This window comes from Aphis gossypii, chromosome X, assembly GCF_020184175.1.
Source record: "Aphis gossypii isolate Hap1 chromosome X, ASM2018417v2, whole genome shotgun sequence".
Classification (NCBI taxonomy): Eukaryota; Metazoa; Arthropoda; class Insecta; order Hemiptera; family Aphididae; genus Aphis; species Aphis gossypii.
The window spans coordinates 40,917,991-40,943,604 of NC_065533.1; the positions used below are offsets into that span (position 1 = coordinate 40,917,991).

General features: G+C 28.8%; 1 protein-coding gene across 1 annotated transcript in view; it reads right to left on the bottom strand.

Annotated features, from left to right (window-relative positions):
• The window catches only part of LOC126551551 (ecdysone-induced protein 74EF-like), a 29,152-nt gene extending 8,286 nt beyond the window's left edge, over positions 1 to 20,866 (bottom strand). Inside the window, exons 1-2 of the mRNA XM_050205222.1 lie at positions 20,391 to 20,866; positions 3,583 to 4,764 (exon numbers count right to left, since the gene is read on the bottom strand). Coding sequence (XP_050061179.1) covers positions 3,583 to 4,508 — 926 coding nt within the window. The 5' untranslated portion in view covers positions 4,509 to 4,764; positions 20,391 to 20,866. The remainder of the gene's footprint in view (positions 1 to 3,582; positions 4,765 to 20,390) is intronic.
• Positions 20,867 to 25,614: the final 4,748 nt, after the last annotated feature.

The window sequence follows — 25,614 nt, forward strand, 5'->3', positions numbered from 1 at the left end:
GCCTCCGTCTACCTCTATCTATATACTATCTCTCGGCACATATAAAACACGTTCGTACGATACACACACACACCTGTATGTATTTATACACCATTGCCGCCGCCGATTATTCCTAATGATTTCAAATAGTCCGTAACCGAAAATCAATCAAAAACACACACACGACGTTTCGTAAACTTTGATGTCAGCGCACAACAATAATAACAGTCATCTGGGACGAAATATGTACATTATTCTATACACACCATACACCATATTCATATATATCACATAAGTACCATATTATATATTATATATGTGTATATACGAATAAGACACACCGACGTATATAACACTATATTCTATATATTCGAACGCGTACCTGAGCTGCGGCGTACAAGCAAATAACATACCTATCTCATATATACTCCTCTCGTCACGTTATCTATATAAGTATATGTATACGCATAATACGATAAAAAAATCGTAAATTATTATTATATAGACTTAGCGACGCGGTGTATGTGTGTGTCAATTCAGTCTTTTGTAGTAAAAAAATGTTATAAACTCGATTTATGATATGATTATTAACAGCTGCTATTCATTTTATTTTTTTTATTTAAACGATTGGTTGAAGATCATTATTGGGATACCTACTACATTTAAAATTCAAAATATGAATAAATACATAAATTATTTACTAATACTAATCCGATAAATCAACTCCTTATGATACCGTATAGCATATTATATTATATCATCATACAATAAACAGAGTTATTCAAAATTATTCATCTGTTGCTTGTAGGAGCCTTGCACTCGAATAAACCACAACTCGTAAAACCCCTAAAAATAATCAAAATGATTTTTTTGTTTTAACGCCCAAATTAATCCAAAATCTGAAACCTAAAACTATCAACATTTTCAATGTCAAAAAGTCAAAAACTTTACGTCAACGTTTTTGCAGTTTTCCATCAGTGAAGTATAAATTTTGAGTTATAAATATTATCTCTATATACTCTAATATAAAATTTAATTTTTTAATAATTGGCTACTATACTTAAGTATATAAAATGTCTCAGACAACAACATATCTTGTTTTAATCAAAACGTTGAAATCAGTAGCCTATTATACAGAGCAATAATTACCGGATATTACAACTGATTAAGATATGATGGTATTTTATTAGATTACAGAATAAATTAGAAAAATAAATTTTTTGAACGAAAATTAAATCATGATTCAAGTATTTTTATCAGTTGTGATAAAATTGTGCTCGTTGTATGGGTATAGAACATTTATCTTCAATGATGATGTCCTGTAGTAAGCGGCTATCAAGTTGTAATAGTCTATTGTTATCATAACTTATATCTATAATATTTTTCATTTGTTTTAACTTTTGTTTCAAAAAAAAAAAAAAAAATGGTATGCTCTTACATCTAATAGGTTCAATGAGTCATAATTTTGTATAAAATTAATAATATAGTATAATTACTTTTTATAGATAAATTATCAATATATTTATTCAACGTATATCGTATTTCACTATTACAACGAAAACGGATAGACCATACCGTCAATTATATAAAAACTCTTAGATGTGAACAAAAAAAACAAACAGCATTATATTGCACGACATAATAAACTCTGCGGTAGCTCTTTCAAACAAAAATGACTCATTCGATGACATCTCTACTAATACAATAAGTAATAATTATATACATAGACGTTAATGATATAATTATTATATCTCTCGTGGGGTATAGTTTAACCGAGTTGCGAATTTATTAAAAAGACTACCAATTTAATGTTATACTAATATCAGAAATAATAATAATTACCTACCTAGTAAAAAAAATAAAAATAAGTCACCGTGGACTTTTTGTATTTCTCATTTGAAATACGGAATACGAGTGTAAGATTCACGTCACGTGATGTCGAATTCACCGAAAACTGCTTTATAATTAACACAAAATCGCAGTACCTACGTGTACTCTCTCTCTCTCTTTCTATATCATCGTATAGTTTTAATTACCATACACTAACTAGTTGGATTGAAATAAACGGAATATTAATAAACGAATATTATTATTAATATATATATATATTATTTTATATACGTAAGATTTTCTCGTGATTCGAAGAGAATAAAATGAACTCGCGTTATAATGTCATCTATACACGCACACAACATAATATGCTTTACACTATTATATTATGCATACATAATTATGGTCCAAAGACTAATACCAATCGTAACATTTTGTTCAACAACTGTGGCGACAACGAGATACGAATTAACTTTTTTATATGCGTTCATAGGTAGTACTATAGTAGTAGTAAAAATATCATGTTTACACACATTCATAGATAAAATACCCAAGTACCTATAATATACACAATATCAGTTAGAAAAACTTTATTTCCGCGCGACTTGCAGTCTTTAAGTAATCAAAGACTCCGTGCCGTGCCTCGTCCATTACAATTACAATATAATAATATTATAATATAGGTACTCTATAGGTATATCTATTTATTACAGCAATTATACAAACTATATTTTTTTATGAACTATATTTTTAATTGTTTTAGTCCCGACGTATAAAATCACGGAAAAATCTTGCAATCTGCAGTTCATGATCGAAATCGTCCCGGTATAGAAATAGCTGAGATAATATATCGAAAAAATAAAATATATAATTTAAAAAAATAAAAATAAAATAAACGGTAGGTAAGTGTTACATTATTAGGATTAAAAGTTCATGAGCTGCGTACTTTTTATTTTTTCGTTTAGTGAACCAACTGTAGTGCATGTCTTATAAAACATATACATAAAATATATTACAATATAACAAAAATCGCGCGTATGCGTTGGAATAACTATGATCAAAGTATACAAAAAAAATTCATAAATTTTAAAAAACAAACATTCATTGCAGAATAAAAAAAGATTAAGATGACGAAATATCGATGTCAAAATAAATACAATTTTATAACGAAATCAAAAATCAAAAATGCAATCATTATCCATGATTAATAGCTATAAAAAAATTCAATAAATGTATCTATATTTAATAAAATGTATGAATTTTAAGTTTATTACGTATTATACAATCTTCATAAAGTTTGTTTGCCCTATACAAAGCATCGGCGTTACGCGTATAGGTATAATAGGCTATGTAATATAATTTAATTTATATATATTATGTATTTCATTATAATTTTTTACTTTTTATTATAACCCACCGTTGAATATAGCACAAACAAACGAACTACAAATAAATACGTTAATCGCTTTATTATGTACTTATTCATCATCAAACAAAACAACATACCTATATAGAATATAATATTATATACGTTATTCTAATGCACGCGAGAGAGAAAAATCGTCAGACTCGAGATTTTCGATAAAGACCTTCCCTAATATTATATGAGTTAATATTACGCTTTTAGTATGAAATTTTTTTACTCTGTCGGGGAGGTCGTCGCCATAAAAAAAAAACAACGACGATAATAACGATGGTAATAACACAGACCACACTATATATTATAATACTACAAAAAAAATATATACTTTAAATAAAATATAATATAGTCACCTCAAACGTTTGGCCTCGTCGATGAACGGCCGTTTCTGCGGTTCGGTCAGGAGCTTCCACTCGGCGCCCAGACGCTTGCTGATCTCGGAGTTGTGCATCTTCGGGTTTTCCTGGGCCATCTTGCGCCGCTGTCCCCTGGACCACACCATGAACGCGTTCATGGGCCGCTTGATGTGTTGCGCGACAGCCACGGCCTCCTGAACGGCTGCCGCCACGGTCGTCGGCAGCTGTTGCTGCTGTTGCTGTTGCTGCTGATGCTGTTGCTGTTGTTGCTGCTGCTGATGCTGCTGCTGCTGATGCTGCTGCTGCTGCTGCTGTTGTTGATGATGATGGTGCATCTGTTGTTCGTGTTGAGCACGGTGATGCTGATGCAACTGATGCTGCAAGTGCTGTTGGTGCTGTTGGTGCTGCTGCTGCTGCTGCTGCTGCTGCTGCTGGTGATATGCAGCGGCCGCGGCGGCAGCGGCGGCGGCGTGATGGTGGTTCAGCGACGGCGACTGGTTGTGTTGGTGCAACAGCATGGCGGCCGCGGCCGCCGCAGCCGCTGCTGCTGCGGCTGCCGCCGCGTTGTTGGCCGTGGTGGCCGGCGGCGTGGTGGTCTTGCCGTTGCTCATGCTGTCCGGCGGCGGCGGCGGAGGAGGCCGTGAAACGGACGTGCGGTGGCCGGCGAGCGGTGGCGACGGAATTATCTGGCGACGGTGAAGCGCGTGAAGAGTGCCGGCGAAGCGAGCGGACGGGTCGCGGCTGTGAAGACAGTAAATGCACGCACGGCCGTTCAGCAGCTGCAGAGGGCCGCGCGTCACGGTGTCCGAAATGCGTGTGCAGCACACGCGGCGGCACGCGGCGGCGGTGGCCGTCCGCGGCGCCCCGCCAATGGCGTACCGCCACCGTTCCCGCCTCTTATCGACCGCCAGCCACTTTCTCATTGGCCCGTTGGTAAGCCGCCGCCGCCGCCGATGCCCGACGTCGTCGTCGTCGTCGTCGTCGTAACAGTCACCGCGGCAGTCGACGCCGACGACGTTTCTTCCGGCCAACTATACGCATACACGTCCTATATATTGTTATTATACGATGATGCAACCGACACGCAACAAGTATGCGGTGTGCACGAGGTGTTGTGTATGTGTGTGTATTGTACGAGCGACCGCTAATCGACAGATCTATAGTGTTGTAGGCAACCACCTGCAAAGAATAAAACAAAATTTCAGGTGGTCATCGCAAATATTTCAAAAAGAAATAGTATAATTTTTTTATGTACAAGTCGACGTGAGTTTTTTATGCAATAGATGATTTTTTTTTAATAATATAGCCGTTATACCGCAGTTGACTATTACACTTATACTCAAATAATTATTATACAGTAAACCGCGTAAAAACTTACATAATATATACCTACATTGTACTACGCACATATATTTTACTACGATTCAATTCTATATGATCATGATGGCCATTATTGTTGATAAATAGTAAAAAATATAGTCAAATTAACAGAATTATTTTTAACACAAAATACCCATTTTATGTATCATCGCCGTGTACATTATTAGGCGTATATCTTTCAGAATAGAAAAATCTCTCAGCCGATACCAACAGACAATCTAATAATAATATAGAAAACAAAGAGGACTAAAAAATCATACCTAAGCTGCCTATAGTGGTGCGCGCCGATCCTACATAGTTCAACTTCATGATGATTGATGACTATATAATGTAACAAATGTAACAATATATATGACTATAATTTAAGTCAGTAAGATGTAGACATCTCAAGATTTGAAATTGGTAAAAACTAAGCTTCCTACCACCATGTTTCGAGAGACTCGAAAATTTGCTTAAAATTAGTAATAAAAAGGGAGTTAATAACCTTTGGGATAGATAATAGATATATATATATAGGTACTACTATTTATATAAATTTGTCCTAGGTATTTTAGATGGCACCGGCGTCATTGCAGTTATACTCATCATCTACAGTAGATAGTGCTGCAAAATTTTGAAGAATTCCCATTATTAGCATGTATAATCTCTAATAGTAAATAATCTTAAAATGCAGCATGCATACCAGTATTACATTAATACCTGCATGTATTAAGTATACCTACCTATATATTGCAGTTTCTGAATCTTATAGTTTCAAATACATCTATATACCTACGTAAAATCGTAGAGTAATATCAAAAATTTCGTATTATTAAATATATAGATACTTAAGTTTTGTCAAATCTTATATTTCAGGGACGTGAGCTTAAAAAAAATTTGGGGGGTGTTTTTGAAAATCAGTAGTAAAAAGTAGAATTTTTTTCAAATTTTTTTGTACCTATCACATCAATACACAAATTGTGTAACACAATAGGTATGATTTTATTTTATTATATAAATCTTGTTTAAGTATTTTCATTTTTATTCAAATTTTATTATTTTAATTTGTAAGCATTACATATATTTATATTACAAAAACCAAATTTTTTTTTTTTTTTGGGGGGGGGGTGTTTGAACAACCAAAACAACCCCTGTGCACATCCTGTTATATTTAAAATATAAAACAAACTGTAACACACATAGATATAATTAGTATAAGCAATCTGCTGTTCAATCTTCAGTGGACAAAATAAGTACGTCGTCAGCAGATATTTTAAAATTACAATATTATTTTAGTGATTCATTCGCAAATTGATTAATAAACAGGATAATATTGTAGATACCATTCTTTTTACATTAGTCGTTATTAAATTTCTCTTTACCCTAAAATTTTTCCCACAAATATCATCAATCACCTAAATGCTTTTATTTACAATCTTTCTTCCAATAATATACTTACCCAATACTCCTTTAGTAGCCCAAAACAAATTCGTGCTTACATTTTCTTAAACAAATTAAATTAAATATATTAAGTCAATAAAGTTGAAACTGACTATTCTATCTTTCAATATCAAAAATAAAATGTTAATATTCTATTTATATTTTATAATTTGAATTCTAGTTATATATAAAGGGATATGCGAATAATAAAATAATCTATACTGCACTGCATAACAAACCACGATGAGGATTAAGTCCTTCGGCACGTGCCACATTTTAAGCTTTTAAATCTCAGTCTAAAGATAGGTAATACATAAATGCATTTTTTTTTATGATTATTTTTCATTTCGTTAATCATGATTATAAAACATAAATTATAATAATATAATAACATTATTTAATCGTTGTTCAGTTGGTAATTTCAAGCATTGGCTTATAATGAGATAGAAATTTTAAATAATAAAATTTTGAATCAAGTGTGCCTGACATGTTTGATCATCAAACCCAATCAAACCAAACTAAAAGAACCAAAACAAAACCAGATAAGTAGTCCAAGTAAGGACAGATAAATATATTTATTCGTAACATATTCTATATATTGTGTAAATATATCTATTTAAATTTTAAAGTTTAATTAAATTTAAATTTTACCAAGGACAGCCGACATCCGCCTGAATTTAAAATTTGTGAATTATGAATGGTTACTTATATAATTTTCACACATGTTTTAATAACTTTATTAATGATAACTATTGAATTATATTATTATCTACTTTTTTAATTTTATTTGCTTCCAATTAACACAATCATATTATTATGATATGATGCATTTCAATTTTCTACGTACCCAATATTCTTTAATAGCTAAAAGTTTTAATTTTTATGAATAATTAAATACTAAGATCAAATTAATTTCAATCTATAGTTTAAGTCAATAAATAATAGTTATTATAAAATAGTATAAAATACACATTATCCAAACAAAATATTGTTTTAGAATTATAAATATAAGGTATTCTTATCCTATTATTTAGCTTATGCATATATTATGTGAAACTATTTAAAAGGATTTTAGTATGACATATATTCTACGGTACAGTTTATTATAAAGCGTTTAAGACTTAACTCGTCAATCAATGATGACTTTAAAGTAGATATAAAAATATCATTATTTATTATATAATATATATTTCTGTAAATGTCCTATAAACTCTATAGACATATAAAAAGAAATATGAAACGAGTTACACGTGTTGTTGATCGGTTGATATATGTACGGAAAAATGAAAAAAGAATTGAATAAAAAAAGGGTGTAAAATGACGCGTATCAAAGGGTGTCGAAAGGGTAGTAACAAAATACTTAGTAGACCCTCTTAATAATCACATTCACGAGCCCTCCAAGAAGCTTAAATAAAGTGTCTGCCCATAGTCGCATATGTATAATTTCAGTGCATGAATTGTATAGTATAGTTGTATTTTTAGTCTGATTTATGATAATTAAGTATTATCATTCAAAATAGTCACAATTTATTGTACCACTTAATCACAATGAAAAGTGTAACTACAAAAATGAATAAATGTATTATTATGTTGATCGATAATTAATAATTATTAAATTCAAATGAATTTTTAATTTTAGTTTTGAAAAAAAAAACAAAAAATATAGGTACCCTCTCTAAATGTTAAGATGTAAAAATAATAAGGTACAACATGCATTGACGAATAGATATTTTTTATACATAAAAATGTATATTTTAAATAATGTTTAATTTTAGTTTAAAACAATTGAATTTTACGGTAGTAAATTGTTTGTTGTTTAATAATATTTATGTAGATAAATATGATACATGTCACAGAAATTAGAGTTAGGCCAGTTTAAAAATTTAATATTCCAATAATTGACATGTTATACTTTGTAAGGAAATGTTGTTTTATACAAATAATAATCATAGTGAGGTTAATTATCGGTAAAACAAATAATTATAGGTACGTCATTTAGTAGAAGACATATTTTATTTAAACATTTTATTAAAGCTCACGGTCAATCGCGTAATATATGGAATTAATATAATAAATACGAAATAAATACTACAAAACGATTTAAAATCATAAGAGAATAACAAAATAAATGGGTAGGTTGAAAATTCGCAAGTGTAAACAATATTATAAAAGCTAGATTCGCACTAATCTAATAGTATAGATATACCTATCGTTCGAGGGAAGTATACGTCAAGTTTTCGAAAAACAATCATACGAAGGCGGTATGCGAATTTTTCATAAAATATCTTATAATCATGTTAAGTAAAATCGAATAATTCATAAAGAGTCAAGATTTAATTATTTAGATCGTTTTTTTCGTTTGTTTACTTATGTATAACATCAATATATATTAGAATTTGCCACTTAATCACCAGATCCTGTTAGAACATTTTTTCCGATCAGTTTATCAATAATTACGCATAGGTAAACGTTTAGAATTCTAGTTTTAACTGTAGTAGATATTCCATCTGGAATACAAAAGAAAAAAAAACAAAACAAAACAAAAGAATAAGAAACACTAAAGAAAAAGTAATAACACTAAAGAATAAGTTAAGTCAAAATTAAATGTATAAATAAAAAAACCAAAACAAGTCATAGTAATATTACAATGTGCACTCTCTTCTCACCATATAGTCAGATTGACCATCATTATACACGACGTTAGCGCCGTATACTCGCGGATACAGACAATGGAATTTCCCATGTTTTGGTGTTTTCGGCATGCGTATTGTACTCGTGTACAATACGTGAACATTTGATATATCATATATATAGTATTATGTAATATAGATACGTTGGTTGCAGACTACAACAGTACACCGGCCAAGGCGCAAATCCAATATAAAACCAACACAATGAAAACAGGAAAAAAAGAGCCGACTACGACGAGTGCTGGAAGCAGTGTTTTCGACCGATACTGTGTACATAACAGTATATATTATTATTATTATTATGTGCGCGTGTAGGCGGTGGGTTAATAGTCGCGCGCGTAAAGGGGACTTTTTCACACAAAAGGGGTTAAATCTGATGGCCGGCCAAATTGATACCGAAATCCTCTTCATTGTTTCTTTCATCAAGTCTCTATTCATGCGGCACGTGCGTGCGTGTGCGTGCCGGCGGCTCATCTGTGTAAACACACACCCACATCACCCCTACTACCCTCCCCCCCAAAAACAAGCTGATTCGTGTGCGTGAGTGTCGTCACGGATGCAAGGAAATTACTCATATGTGTGTGTATGTGTGTGTGTGTGAAGAGACATTTTAACCAGACTTTAAGCTGCAGACAAACCATGATCGGTGACGACGCGTTTCATCCAGAAGATCGTTTTTGCGGTTGACGTTCTCCACCAGAACGTATAATACGTAATATCCAATTATAATCCATATACTTTCAGAGATCACCAAATAGAGGAACTTATTATTTCGCCCGCAGACAAGAATTTATTTATTATTTTTTTTTTTTTTTTTTGGAGAATTAAATGAGATTTTTATTTTTTATTAATAATAACATGTACGTTAAATTTACGGCAGACAATTTTATAGTTTTCTAAAAAGATGTAATATAAAAATTAATTGGTGGTCCCTCTATTAAACTATATTACTTAGTTGGCACTTTTCAAACATAAGGTGCATAAATTAAAATTTCAAAAATAAGAATGCAAATTGGAAAAAAACTAATATCGATAAAACAAAATTGTATTAAAATATTAGTACCTCATGAATCTAACCTAACCTTTTTTTTGTCACCTCAAAATCTATTTTCGGACGTTGCAGAAAGAAGAAAACGTAATTTTTATCTCTTTCAAATAATACCAAGGAAGCAATTACACCCGCATATCACCAAACACCCCATTTACAGCAAAAACAAAATTCCTCCTATAAGCTTTGTTAAGAGGTATAAGTATATATAATATTCAATAATTCGTTATAACTTATATTAATATATTTTTTTCGCAAGTAGTTCGATGACATTGTTATACAAATAGACATGCACATGTGAATTATTTACTCGATAGGTATTATTTTAAGAGAATGTCGGACCACTATTTTTATTCTCTCTCTCTCTGACAAAAATGTATTCGTTATGGTTATTCTGACAAGTAACCTCAAAATAAAATCAATCATTTATTACACAAATTATAGATAATTATATTTTTGGCGATTTGACTAATTGGTTTTATACTTCATGTCTCCATCTATATTATTTGATTTTAAAAATAAAATATGAAAATATCTAGTAGGTACTAAGGTTAGGTTATAGGTAGGTACTAATACTAATGACTAGTAAAAAAATAAAGTACTAATAGCAATATATAGATATATATTATTATAAAATATTCATTGAAGTATGAGTTGACTGTCTCTGCTCAGAATCGTTTCGTATGCAATATTTTACCTTTGAATTCAAATTTAACATAATATACATTATAGTAGCTTACTCCTTACTTAACAACGTAATACACACGACAGTCAACACCTACTACATAGTAGAGCGGCTTCCTCTTCTTTTTTTTTTATTGAAATATAAAAACCTGCAGTTGGTATTTGATATTATAAAGTAACCAACACAAATGAAATATTTTTAAATTGTTATCATTAGACGTCTAACATATTAGAATTGTATTAAATTAATTTTTAAAAATACAGTGTCAACTAACAACAGATTAATGTAAAAAAAAAACCATACAATAAGCATCAACCTAATATACAACCAATATCTCAAAATACCTAGACTATCATTAAAAACATATTAAAATGTATTAAAAATACAAAAAAAACGCGATCCTCAAATCATAAACATTATACACTAAAACGTGTATTTCAGAATGTGAGCGAATGAGGAATGTTGGTTTTACAAATGGTTTTTTATCTGTATTGAAATATAAAATGTTCATTAAATACATAACCATAATTAGTAACTAGTATAAATTAAAACTCTCGCTAGACATGAAATAATTTTAAAAATATTTCAGCTCATTTTGACATTTTTGAACTAGTTGCAATCAAAATACATTAGATTTATACCCTGCACAACAGTGATGATGTTAAAAATAAATATTCGATCAAATTTAATTTAATTTTATAAGTATTATTTAAAAAGCAACATTTTTCTAGGCTATATTTAGTTCTAATCATTTAACAACTAATAATATTTAATAATTTATATATATTATTATTAACACGTTATTATTTTTATTAACTGGCCAAACTATTTGGTAAATAGGTACAACAATATAGGTATAAATAAATAAATGTTTAAAAATCAAATTGATTAAACGATTAGTCGCGGTCTATCTATTTATCAAACATAAAAATGGACAACTTTTTGGAAGAAAAACGATTATTTTTTTGTACTATTTGTAAAACATCATTTTTCACATACAATTTCTTCATTTCTCATATGAGAATACACTGGGGAATGGATTTATTTGTGTGTGATGTCTGCAAATGTTCATTTTCACAAACCAATTACTTGATTTCACACATGAAAACACACAAGGCAAGATAATATTAAGCAAATGTCACAATGAATATAACAAAAAAATATTTGCTTAAATGTTAAAAATCGCTGAAGCATGGATAACACCTAAAATTAATATCCAGTCACAATTAATATCAAACTAAGTGGATTCAACGAAAAGCATCAAGCCACCAAAAGACAAAAATATGAGATGTTAATTGTTAGTACACTATTATTATTATAAATACCATCATCCCATAATATTCAGTTCCAAAAATACTTTAAAGAATTTTTTTTTTTTTTTGTCTGTAATATATACTTACATTATCATTGTTATGAACTTCTAACTTTAAGTCAATACGGGTAAATACTGGAACAATACCATCATTAAATTACCTAGTGTAACCTTAAAATAATTAATTTAGTAACCCCTCACTTAATTTTGAAACTATTTTTTTGGTATAAAAGTATTTTAAACAAACAAAAAACTTTAAAAATCACACACTGTAAAACGAATGCATTCCACTAAGAATCTAAAATTGATTTTGTTTAATAATAACATCGATCGCAAAGGTACTCTACTCCTCGATATACCTATACATGGTTTAAAAAATATATAAGAATAAATTGGATCTATTCTATATTGTCTATTGTTATTGTTAATATACAACTAATAACAGAGTAGTACGTTTTTCTATAAATTAAAATAAAAACTATTCGCTTAATAAAATTTTTTGAATTTTTGAAAATTTAATACAAGATCCACACAAGTTGTTTTTATATATTATTATTAAAAAATAATAAAACAACAAATTGTATAGTAAGCAATATAAAGTTATAATCTTAAAGAAAAATTGTAAGCTACTTTGTAGTTAGAAATTCATATAACATTCTTTTAATAGGTACCAAAGTTTTGAAAACTTAATACAAGATTCCTCATAAGAATATTCTATGCTGAAACCACACATCTAAAAAATATATACATTTTTTTTTAATAGACATTCTAAGTTTAAATTTTGACGAAATTATTCAAACGATAAATAACGTTGTTAATAATTTTGTTATGATTCAAAAACATTATTTGTGGAAACTTAAAACTTTACGCATATTATATTATTATGAATTTTACTATACACAAGATTAGGTTACGTTATTTATTACCTATTATAATACATGATAATATAAGTATATATATATACTATAAATTTAATTTTACTGTTTTACGGTATCTACAGAAAAATGTAATTACATTTTACGTTATATTAATTAATATAATATGGTATAAATAAAATATATTATTATAATTAAGGGTAGGATTGTAATGCACTAAAAATCTTTAAAAAAAAGCACTTAAAAAATGCAAAAATTTCTTAAAAAACTCAAAAAAAGCGTTTAAATTATATTTATTATAGCTAAAAAGATTGACAAAAATAACGCAAACTTTGAAACGAATTTGGGATTATTAATTGATTTAATTGGTTTATTAATTTAAAATTATTTGCTCGATACTGGATCCGCCCAAGAAAGCAGTAGAAGCAGCGGTGTGGTAACACTTTTTTTTTTTTAATTTTATTATTTACCTACATTACTGTAGTATTTGTTACTTGTTTAATTCTGGACGTACTAATTGATTACTAATTCAGTAATACTTATCGAGGTCTAGCTATATGATAAAATTGTTATCGACGATAACTTGTCGTGCTATATGATTTATTATTCGTATCGTCAGCAGTTAGCCGAAAGTTTCTTGTGATACTGTGAAAAATGCTCTAAAAACTAAGAAAATGCACTAAATTTGTCAAAAAATGCAAAAATATAATTACTTTAAAATAATTAGGATCAACCAAAACTAATTTTATATTTACGGGCCAACGTTTCAAAATATCAAAAAAAAAATATGCCTTTGCGTCAAAATTTCCTAATTATAATCGTTATATAATAATATTGACATTTTTAATTTCTATGTATAACAAAACTTTAAAATTATTTAGACTAATTTCAAGTTTTCATTACAACCACTACCCTTCGATACGTCAGTAAGTTATTAATAACAATATTATATTATAATACAAAAGATGTAACATAAATTAGACAATTACTTATCATAAATATAAGCTATAATGATATTTTATATTGATAATGTTTATTAAGATAAATAGAAAAAGATTAATAATATAATTTGTGCGATAATTTTGTCAAAATAAAGTTCAAGTTCAATTTATCGCATTATCATATTGTTGTTCATACACAATAACAATAATTTAATCAAAATTTAACACATCAAAGCGATTTCTCAGCTAAGTTAGGTTATTTTAGGTTGTATTGGTATTTGGTTGAAACGAAGTTGCCATGCCAAGGGTTAGGTTAGGTTAAATATGTCAACCGAATGGAAACCCTTAACAATATTTATCGTAGATAAAAATAAAATATTTTTATGTGGTGCCATATAAACTGTAATCAAAAGTTACATTTCTTTTAAACGAAAAAAAAATACATCAACAATATTTTATTTTATTTTTTTGTGTGGTGAGGAGGAGACAACCAATAAGTCGTGTCTTAACCACCATTAATATATTTTGATTATCAAGTAGACATTTAATTTTTCTGTCCCTAAATACGCCACTAAAGTTAACCTAAATTCAGTAAAGTACTTATTGTGTACGCACATTGCACAACAATAATTATATTCATGAATGTAGTTAGGGCGGCTTTTCCTATCGATCATCTCTGCTAAACCTTGTCATTTAAGATTTTAAGCTTATAATTGTTACCTATTAATTTATTATAATGTTTTTAGATTGTTTAATTTCAAATTAAGTTAAATAATAATAACAATAATATTGAAAATATGATGATTTATTAAAATCAATATAATAAAATACCAAATATGGTCTCGTGTAAGAATAAGTTGTCACGGCCGACTAAAGACAGCAGTGCCGGGCGAGCACGAGGAATCGTCACCGCAGCGTTGCTTTCTTTTCATCAAATTCAAGTGTCGTTTAATTGAATTGCCACCAGACTATGTATCTCCTCGTCGTCGTCATCGACGACATAAACACAATAAAGGAGCGTAAAATCCACCGACGCTGGACGACAATAATAATATTGTACAAACAATTACTATAATACAACAACTATACAAGTGTTTAGTGGTCGTGTTTTTACCGCGTGCCGTGTGTATTGCAGTTGTTTGCGGCGGCGACGGCAACGACGACGATGACGACTCGTAAATAACAATGGTATAATAATAATAACAAAGGTGTGATGGGTGGCACAGTCCGTCTTTATCGACTGCCGACATATAACAAAACCACTGTTGTAGTGTTGTGACGCAAACATTCGTCTGATGTTTTTAAGTCCAGTATTCGAACGATTGTTACCTATAACGTACTGTTGTTTATACAGTATAATGTAGACAACTCCCAAAACACTGATATTATAATATATTTCGGTAAGCAAAGCGATGGAATATTTTTAATATGACATTGGACAATTAATATTATTAATCTAATTCAATACAATATTCAGTCTGATTTACATAAAAAAAAACACCTACCAACGTATTTATATGTATCATAACAACCTAAGGTTACCACCATATAAATAGCCTAAAAATGATGTCTAATGATCGAAATAAAATTAGCAGCTTGGCTTTCATATTATTAATAAAAATTATTCATCTCGAGATTTTCAACAAATACGAAAACAAGTAAATTATAATTTCTTTTTTTTTCGGTTTAAGCAAACCAGTAATACATCAATAATTTTCTAACAATAATAATCAGAAATAAAGAAATTAATGAGGACAAACTAATCACACAGTATAATGTTTTTTCTTCCAGAGAGGGCTCTCTCCCTTATTAGTTATTTCCCATTTTCCTTATACCCTTATGCAGTTTCTTCAACCATACATGTTTATAATATCATCAACTCGCGAAACCAATATTAAGATGTAATATGTAAAAATTAGTAGCTATATTAGATTATAAGAAGCCTTATTAAAATATTATATTTTATTAACGAAATTAACGCGTCCAAATAGCTACCGCCGAAAGCTATCTGCAGTGTCGCGGCGAGCAATTCTTATGATGTTATACTCTATTGTTAATTAAATGCGTTAAGTGCAGATTATTAAAAACCAAGTACAATTATTGGAAGTGGCTAACATTCTAATAATATATAACTAAATACAAAAAGTTGTTTTTTCTTAGTTCTTAAATAAAATTTATTGTCATAATTTCATCACAATTAACAAAAAAAATTATGTAAAAAAATGTTATACTTAAATATATTACTCTCAATTATAAAATTTCCAACATAAAAGATAGTAAAGAAAGTAATTATTGTAAAACTTCTAGGACTAAATTACCAAACGTACACGCCGTCTATAATCCCCAAAATCCAAATAACATAATAATCATTTAACCTGAAATACTTATATATTTACGTGATACACATTGGGGTCGGAGCTTTTCGTAATCGTATCTCAGTACCTATCTGCAGTATCAATTTCATACTACGCATTGTTGTTAAACAATACACAACTCACACGTCTCAAACCGAAATGACAAACGCGAAGATCGAAACCACTGGTGTATTGTAAACTGTGTGCATTATGTGACGGACAGAAGCGCGGAAATGGCAGCGGCGAATATTTGTAACAACACATATTTGTAACAAGTTTCGCCTTCGACGATCCTCTTGTACATTATATCCAAGCTATATAGGTGTCTATAATAAAAAATTATAATTTTGTTTTTCATTTTTTAAATGAAAATGTATTAAAAAAATAATTTTAAAAAATATACCCAGTAGGTAATTAAAAACGTTCTTGTTTAAAACACCGATTCCTAACGGTTTGATTAATTAAATTCTTTAATTTATTTTAGATCACACTGTTCCTCTTTAACTGATATAATATACACTATTGAACTTTTCGACTTATATCGTTTATCAATAACCATATTTTCAACGTATGACTAATACACAAAACTATTAGATATTAACAGTATAATATTATACACTTAAATTAAATTAAATAATTAAATAAAAGAATAACTCGATTAGGTACTCACAAAAAAAATATATATTTTGTACTTATTTTACCAGTTTATAATGGTATATTAAGAAAATATTTTAAAAGAAATCCGCTATAGATAAATCCGAGGATAAATCACTTGAAATCCGTTATGATGGATATCATATTTTATGTCAACGTAATACTTTGTTTGAAGAAAAAGTATTTCTATAACGAAGAAAACGACAAATGCACAGAAAATATAACACATAGTACAATAATATAATACGCGATTTGCGATATTCCGTCGTTTACTGTGAGACTTGTGTCATTGACAATTGCCACGTAGCAATTATAGTTTAAGAGCATTGTACGGTCGACACAAATATTTGCCCTACACCGCGTAGGTAACGGAAGAGGATCAAAATGTTAGAAAGGGCGCAGATAAGATATTATGTAATTGAGTTACATGCGTGGTGCAAGCAACGTTCTTAAGAACACTTATAGCACATACCACCTATTATTTCGAAATAATATCGGAAATTATTTATTATAGCGTCGTCTGTGTGGTTGGCTGTTGTAGTACTCATAAATTAAAAACAATAATATAATAATAAAATACATTGTTTTCGGAAAAAATCAACCTAATATAATAGTTACCAAAAGTGAAATACGTAAATCTACCTACCTTTATCAAAAAACGTATCATGAATAATATACTTAGTGACATAGGCTGACAGACCCATCCTTGTTCTGCACTCTGCAAAATCGTCTATATGTATGATTTATTATCATTGAATTCAAATTTAAGGCACCCGTAATATGTGACTCTCAGCACCTTATGTAATAGAACAATACCCACTTTACCAGCCTTTTTATGTTTTACTGATATTTTTTCCCCTGTTCTATATTTTCAAATTCGTTTCTGCGATTGAGTTTTAGTTATCATTTTATAATCTGTTGGCCATTTTCAAACATAAATAAGTAATTAACCCCTTAATTAACTATCTCATATTGTACACATGGTTTTTGTTTAAATTATTTGTTTTTTTAAAAAAAAAGTAAGCTACAGAGTACAGACGCATAATGGCAGTTATTAAACAATAAATTCTGTAAAGCTAAATAATATATTTCAGTGCATATTTAAACGTACCGTCAGCAAGAAAATCAGTACAAGTCGTCATAATTGACTTCCATATTTTGTATTGCAGTTAATTAAGTATATAAATAGTAGATTGTCATTGTCATTTTTAAATTTCTTAGATCAAACTCGAGATTAAAACATTTTTGTGAGAAATACAATGATAGCAGTAGAAACATTCCAAATTTTTTTAATGACCTTGCTAATTTTATTAGAAAAATATACCTTATCTGTGTAATTGTACTTAATTATTGTACTTCGTAAACATTTTAATTTGTATTTATTTTATAAATTAACAATAGGTAGGTAAGTAATGATATTTAAAAATATTTTTCTTATTTAAATATGTTAATATAAAAAATAAAAAATGACTTTTACATTTTTAAACCTGAGTATTTTATCCTTGAATATTTTTACTAATCTATTACTATTAACAATATAATTATAAGAATATAAAATAATAATGGTACAAATATATAAAAGAGATAAGTAAATGTATACTAACAGATAACAACATTATCAACAGATATTATATTTGATAAAAGCAGGAAGTTAAAAATTATTAAAGATAATAGTAAAATTATGGATGAGTCATGAGTAGGTAAAATAAAATATATAGGTATATGTATTATAAAACTTACAGATGTACTTATTATGTATTTATGTATAAATAAATCTATATTTTATATTGCATAAAAGTACGATATATAGGTAAAAATATTTATACTGTTTAATGATGAGTAGATAAGAATGACAATTTTTTAAAATTGTAAAATAATAATAATAAGTAGATATTCAAATTGCTAAAATAATTATTTTTTATTTTAAAAAGTATGATATAACTAAAAAGGGATAATTAGTTAATGTTAATAATAGTTAATAATTAAAAACCTATAAAACATTCAATATAAGTAATATAAATATATTGTTCAAAAATCACCTTGGCAAAAATATACAATTATTATTAATGTTTTTTATAAAATTATTTATCATAAAATCATCAACAAATATAGACTGAAAGTAGAGCAATAAGTTTGAAGACAACAAAGAAAAATATAGCATACAACTTGGTCTTTATTAATATATTATATACCTAATAGGTAATAGTAAGACATAAAGAGAAAGAGAAGTTTTAAAGAAAGTTAGAAAATAAAGCTTACTACCCAGCTTACTGGTAGTTGATACTATTATAAAAAAAAGTTTAAAAGTATAGACTCTGTAAAGTATCTAGGTGTTACAATAGATCAATTTTAAAAATATAATCTTCATATTGGTAGGTAAAACCATAAAAAAATTATACAAAGTATCTATGTTTAGTAAGTTTAAAGTATTAAAATAAAGTATTTTATTTTAAAACATTATGCATATTTCTATAATATTGTTTAGTCAATATGTACTTAAAGAATTTGTGTTATGTTAGATTGCTTAGAACTTCAATATATTTTTTACTTAAAAATGCCTTATTGTAACTCTTTTGGACAAGTACTGACACAGGACATAGTAGGTATGGTATACTAAATTTAAGATAATGCTATACCATGAAATACATTTATGAATTTAAATTTCTGCAGCTGAAAGCTTCCATTTAATCATGATAATACTACTTGCCAAAAACCAACAATGTTATTAGAGTAAAAAAATATAATAAGAAAAGTTTAGAAAAAAAGATCTTTTAATATTAATGCAAATTTTTATTCACTTTATTTGTAATTAATCTATATTGTACATTATTTGCATTGATTGATCCGGATTTATCTTAATAATTCTTAATTTTTTTACATTTTTGCAGAAGATCTTGATTTGTATGTATTTAATGAAGTTAAAACTGAATATATTTACATACTATGAGTATGTAAAATATACTATGTTAAGGTATACTATCAATCTTTTAGATTACATTATAAACATGCAAAAAAGAAGTTAATATTAATTATTATTATTAACCATCTATTTTTAGTTTCAAAAAATATTTACACTCGACAACAACAAGGCATACGCACTATTCATAATAAATTAACAAAACTATAAGCTATTATTCTGACAAAGTTACAGCATAATATTAAATATAAATTCGAAACTTGAATAAGTGATTTATTATGAAGACAATTGAGTGCGTCATTATATTAAATAATACGTAACATATCATATACCTGTACCGTGCATATTATATTATATTATATTATTATAATATGCCTCCTACGGATTACAATATCAAAGTTCCAAATGCTTTTTTAAATTTTAACTCGGACAGGATGTATTTCAGTAGGTATGCACCAGACAACCAAATTTTAATCTGTGCCATTTTTCTAAATAATAGATACTAAAAAAAAAAAAAAAACAGCACTTACGGCTTATATTCATCGATGTGTCTTTTTCATTTCACCAATTGGTGGTGCGCATCTTTCGAAATTCTCATCGTATACAATAATAATATATAATCGTAGAAAAACTGATACGAAAAAAATAGCACAATAACAATAATATTATGATCTGCGGGTTAACAAAACGAATTTACTTTTATACATTTTATACGGAGACGATTAACTAGCGACGGTTTAGTTTATAACGTCACACTCGTCACGGCTTTAGTCGTAATGGTCGATAAAAACGATAGCCGGTCGGTAGATTTGAATACGCAAAACAGACTCGCCACAGATGTATCGCAGTGACATCAAAAAAAGCACCGACAACACTCCGCACGTAACGGCGTAATAATACTGAATACTAAATAGAAAATTTTAAATTACCAATAACTAATAATAAGTAATAAGAAATTATTCGGCAGACTCGCGATACGCGTTGCGACTGTCATTCCATCGAGAAAAACCCACGTTGTTGTTGTTTTCGAGTTAACGGTGGTAAATGTAATAATACGATCATTAGTATTTTCCATGTAAACGAAGACGATAATAATATTATATTGTCACTGGTTATCAATAATAAAAATAGTTTTTTGTAACGATACACCTATTCCGAGGATATTTATAATCTCCAATACCGCGTTTGCGCGATATTTTACTACAAAAATAGTTTTTAAAAATATTCTCTTTGACGTTTTATTTTATTTTATTTTTTCGATTTAAACGGCCGATGACGAGTTTTTTTCAAATCAAATCGCCAATGTCATTCTTCTCGCGCAATGCGTTTGCCGATGGTCTGTTACCGGTGACGCTCACGCCTACCACCATGCTCAAACGTCTATTAAACGGGCCTAACTGCCTAAGTGAGCAAGCATCGGTGCGACTTTGGGGGAGAGGAGACTATAACTTTGGCACTGACAGAGTAAGAACCAAAAACGAAAGTAATGGAGTATCTTTAATTTTCATCTTTAAAGGTAGAAGCAGGTAAGGACATTAAAACATTTAATACAATATCGTGTGTAAAGAGAGAATAACTTTTATTTAAAAAATATTAAGCGAATTCCCTGTCCATCCGATTTCCCATAATGATACAGTGAAGTAAATTTTTCATTTTGTTTGTAAATTAGTTATATTTTATAAGTCATTGAATAATTATATACCTAGTCGTTCTGAAAAAATGACGTTATTATTTTGACACTGCTACAGTATTCTTATAATCTTGTGTCTGGTAAGTGGTAACATGGAAACGTACCTATTAATTATTTTAATTAACCAACTGCAAATTTGCTCGTTATCAAATAAATAAAAAATCATTCATCAACTAAACGTTTATTAAACTTCAATAACGTTGTTAAATATTTCGGTCATTAAATCATTGGTTACACCAGTTTTATAAACGAATGTTTGACTATATTATAGTATTTGTATTCAAATTAAAACGGCTGATGAGTTGTTATCACTTTTCTGGTAATAAGTTTCAAACTTCAACCACGGAATCAACTTTGATATCATATTTAAACCAATACGTCTGTATTAAACTTACTGTGCAACCCAAACGGCCAAACCGATGATTCGATAAAGGCGTTCATTAAATAAATATGGAACGGTCTTATGCAATCCAGCATACAAGCAGAGGTAAGACTAATTTAATTTTTTTTTTTTTACTGGAAATAGTCGATTTTTACCAATTATTACCATCTGCCTATACGTAATGTACACTCGTGTGAGTGTTATACTGGTGGGCGACGAATAGAAAATCTGAAGGGCCGATTGATCTCGTACAATAAACGGCAATAGTGTATAATATTATGATGTACACAATGACCGTTTTACATTTAGACGAAAACGATAAAAATTAATATAGAAATATAAAACGTATGTATAAAGTAATTTACTCGGCGCGTGGCGCATACGTATTTCGCGAGTGTTTCGACACGTACCGGTCGTATAACCCACATCATATTATACGGACAAATTGGTCCGCACGGACTCGCTCTCCATTTCCATTTCAGCGGGGCCAATATTGACATTGTATTATTATTATTATTATATACATATATATATTATACACATACAGCCTCCCGCCGTATATAATAAAAATGTGTATTTATCGCTCTCGCGTCTATTAGATTTGCTCTTAATAAAACGACGACGACGAGCAGTGCAAAGGCAAACACACTCGTAAAAATGGCCCGGCCCGTGTGTTTGTATACTGCGCGTCGCGGGCGGATAACGCCGCGGTCCGGTCGGATTGTGCGCGACAACCGAGGCGCAGACGGATAATTGTCCGCAGATGTCGACCCTCTGTCTCTGTCATGTCAAATTATCAATAGTGTTGTTATTATTGTTTATTATATGTTCGTTATTGTTGCCGTTACTTTTTGTTGATGTTGTTGTCTTTACAAAAAAAAAAAAGATATCGTCATTCGGCCGCGTCGCGTTCTATATATATAGGTGCATTTGTTTTCATTCCGCTGCGACCCACTGCTGCATCGCGGGCAATACAGACAAAGCGCATTCACGAAAAAAAGGTTTTCGTGTTGTTCCCAAGTAAAATCTCATTTATTTATGAAGGATAATAATTTCGAGGGTTTGACATATCGTTGTCAAAGTCAAAACAAAAATGTAATGCTCGATTAAAAAATTTTAAATTTAGTATTTATACAGACATTTTTTACGAATATATACAATCACATATTATATAATAAATTATTTAGTGTAAACACTTTTTATCTTATGTCTACGTTTGGGGGTTGAGTGATGAGAGAGAAACCAAATAGTGGCATCCTTCTTACGTCATACTAGATTAATCAAGTCCCGTAACGAAATGTTTGAAAATAAGTAATATTATTAGTAATACTACAATTTACAGTACTCGAGAAGGAAATAAAATACAAGTTTAATCAAACTTCAAGGGAAATGAACCGTTTGGTGAAATCGAGGAGGTGGTCTATAAAAATAAGAGTGTCGCATGATGAATTCGCCTCTGTTTTTATTAGATTTGTCCCATGAAAACTGAAAAGTAAACGGACATTAAATGAGAATGAGTCGTTATCGTATCTGAGAGCCATTCCTATTTCATTGGCAATAATATTTCTTATAAAGATTTTTTTTATTTATATATAAGTCAATGTTGACAAATAACAAATAATAGTAAAATAATATTATATTAGAATCCCCTTAATTCGTGCCAATAAAATCAGTAGAACATCACATAACTATACGCACACGGCACACGCGACAATTCCATTTTAATTCTAACAAAATTGATATGTGGTTTCTTTACTAAGATTGTTTTTTTTATAAATACTCATATGATATTCAACGAAGGCAAAATTAAAACAGTAATTAGTAGGCAAAACACTACAATTCTATCACAGATTTACTACTACATATTATTATACGCAATGTACATTGTACATAATACATTTTAGATTTACGAGCAATGAACATCCATTCAATAAAATAGCGTCACCAATTAACACACTACGTCCACTGTTATTATTCTTAATTATACTGTATTTTTTTTTTTTTTTTTAAATTATACATTTGAAAATAAATTGAAAGCCATATTACGAAAATACAAAAAATAATATTATATTTTGGACGTTTACTAGATTGTAGTGCGCTACCTAGCGGAATAATCTTAAAGCTTCAGTTTGTTAAATGTCAGTAGATGCCGTTACTCATTGATACTTAAATACCTTCTTCAAAATATTTAAGTTTATTTTCTAATTTACACTCATAAAGTAATATGAAATAATTTAATTAATTAACTTTGCTCCATAATGTATATTAAAAAATATATATATCATTACATACTAATATAATAATAAAATAATATACTATATTAGTAAAGTTATCTTTATTACAATAATTAATAAATATCATATTGCCTAACGAATTAATAATAATAAAAAAAAAATGTACATGTAAATGTTATTGAATCAGGTAGTTAGATCTAGTACCTGATTGTTTATTAAGCACATATCAAATATAAGTATAATATTAAATTAATAATTATACATAATATCTACTTATTTTAATAAATTATTTAAGAATATTAAGACATTCTACGAGAGTTAGCAAGATAAAATATAATAATTTTGTTTTTACAGTCGACTCTCGATAATTCGAAATGTTCGGTAATTGCTCGTTCTCTTGAAAGTCTCGCGGTAATTCGAATAAAAACCTGTACGTCGTGTGTGTAACTGTTATCTGTTTATAAGCTTAATTATTTGACAAGCTAGTAAAAATAGTTATCTGATCAATAATCTAATGATTAAATAATAAGAAGGAAGTTAAATAAATTAAATATGTAAATAATTTTATTACTTTAATTTGTTCACAAAATAATTTATGTATGACGATTAACAATCCAACTTTTGTTTTAATTTTTTTTTTTCAATTTTCAACTTATTACCATCTTAAAAACTTATTGAGTCTTTGGAATTGAAATGAAAGATAATATAATTTCTGGAATAAATGTACTTATTTAGAAATTTATAAGCAATTGTTTTACAATTTAGGAAAGTTATTAAATAGGTACATAAAATGATCAAATACAAGTGAAAGATTGTGGGACACTATAGTTAGGTAGGTACTGTTTTAATAGTATTTAACAAATATGTAGATAGTCTATACTTAACTGATAAATTGTATGTTTATCATTCAAATAGAAATAATCTTAGACCAGATTAGTTAATTTATTAACAATAAATATGTTTGGTAAATGGTAATTTAGTATAAAATATAATAATATTATAGTATGTATTATGTAAGGAAATAATTATTAATTTTGATCTTACAATCTCACATAGGTATTTATATTTATGATAGGGGAGTGGTATGTGCCATGTGGTACATTTATTTTAAAAATTTCAATATTGGTAGAAAATTATAATACTATAGTACCTATATTACTTCTACAACAGTAAATTGTATATTGCAACTTTAAGAGAAAAACATTTTTCACTTAATAATTTATTATTGTGGGCTGGAAAGGGTTAATATTTTTAAACTACAACAAACTAACTAGGTATAGGTAGTATAGTATAAAAAAATTGTATTCTTTGTAATTTTTCAACGTATTATTTTAAAAATTATTCAATCTTAGGTATTTAAATTTAAAATGTTGAGAATTTTCAAAAACAAAATAATTTTCAAATTTTCGTGGTTTTGAATACTTATAATTAACCAAAAAATTTTAAAG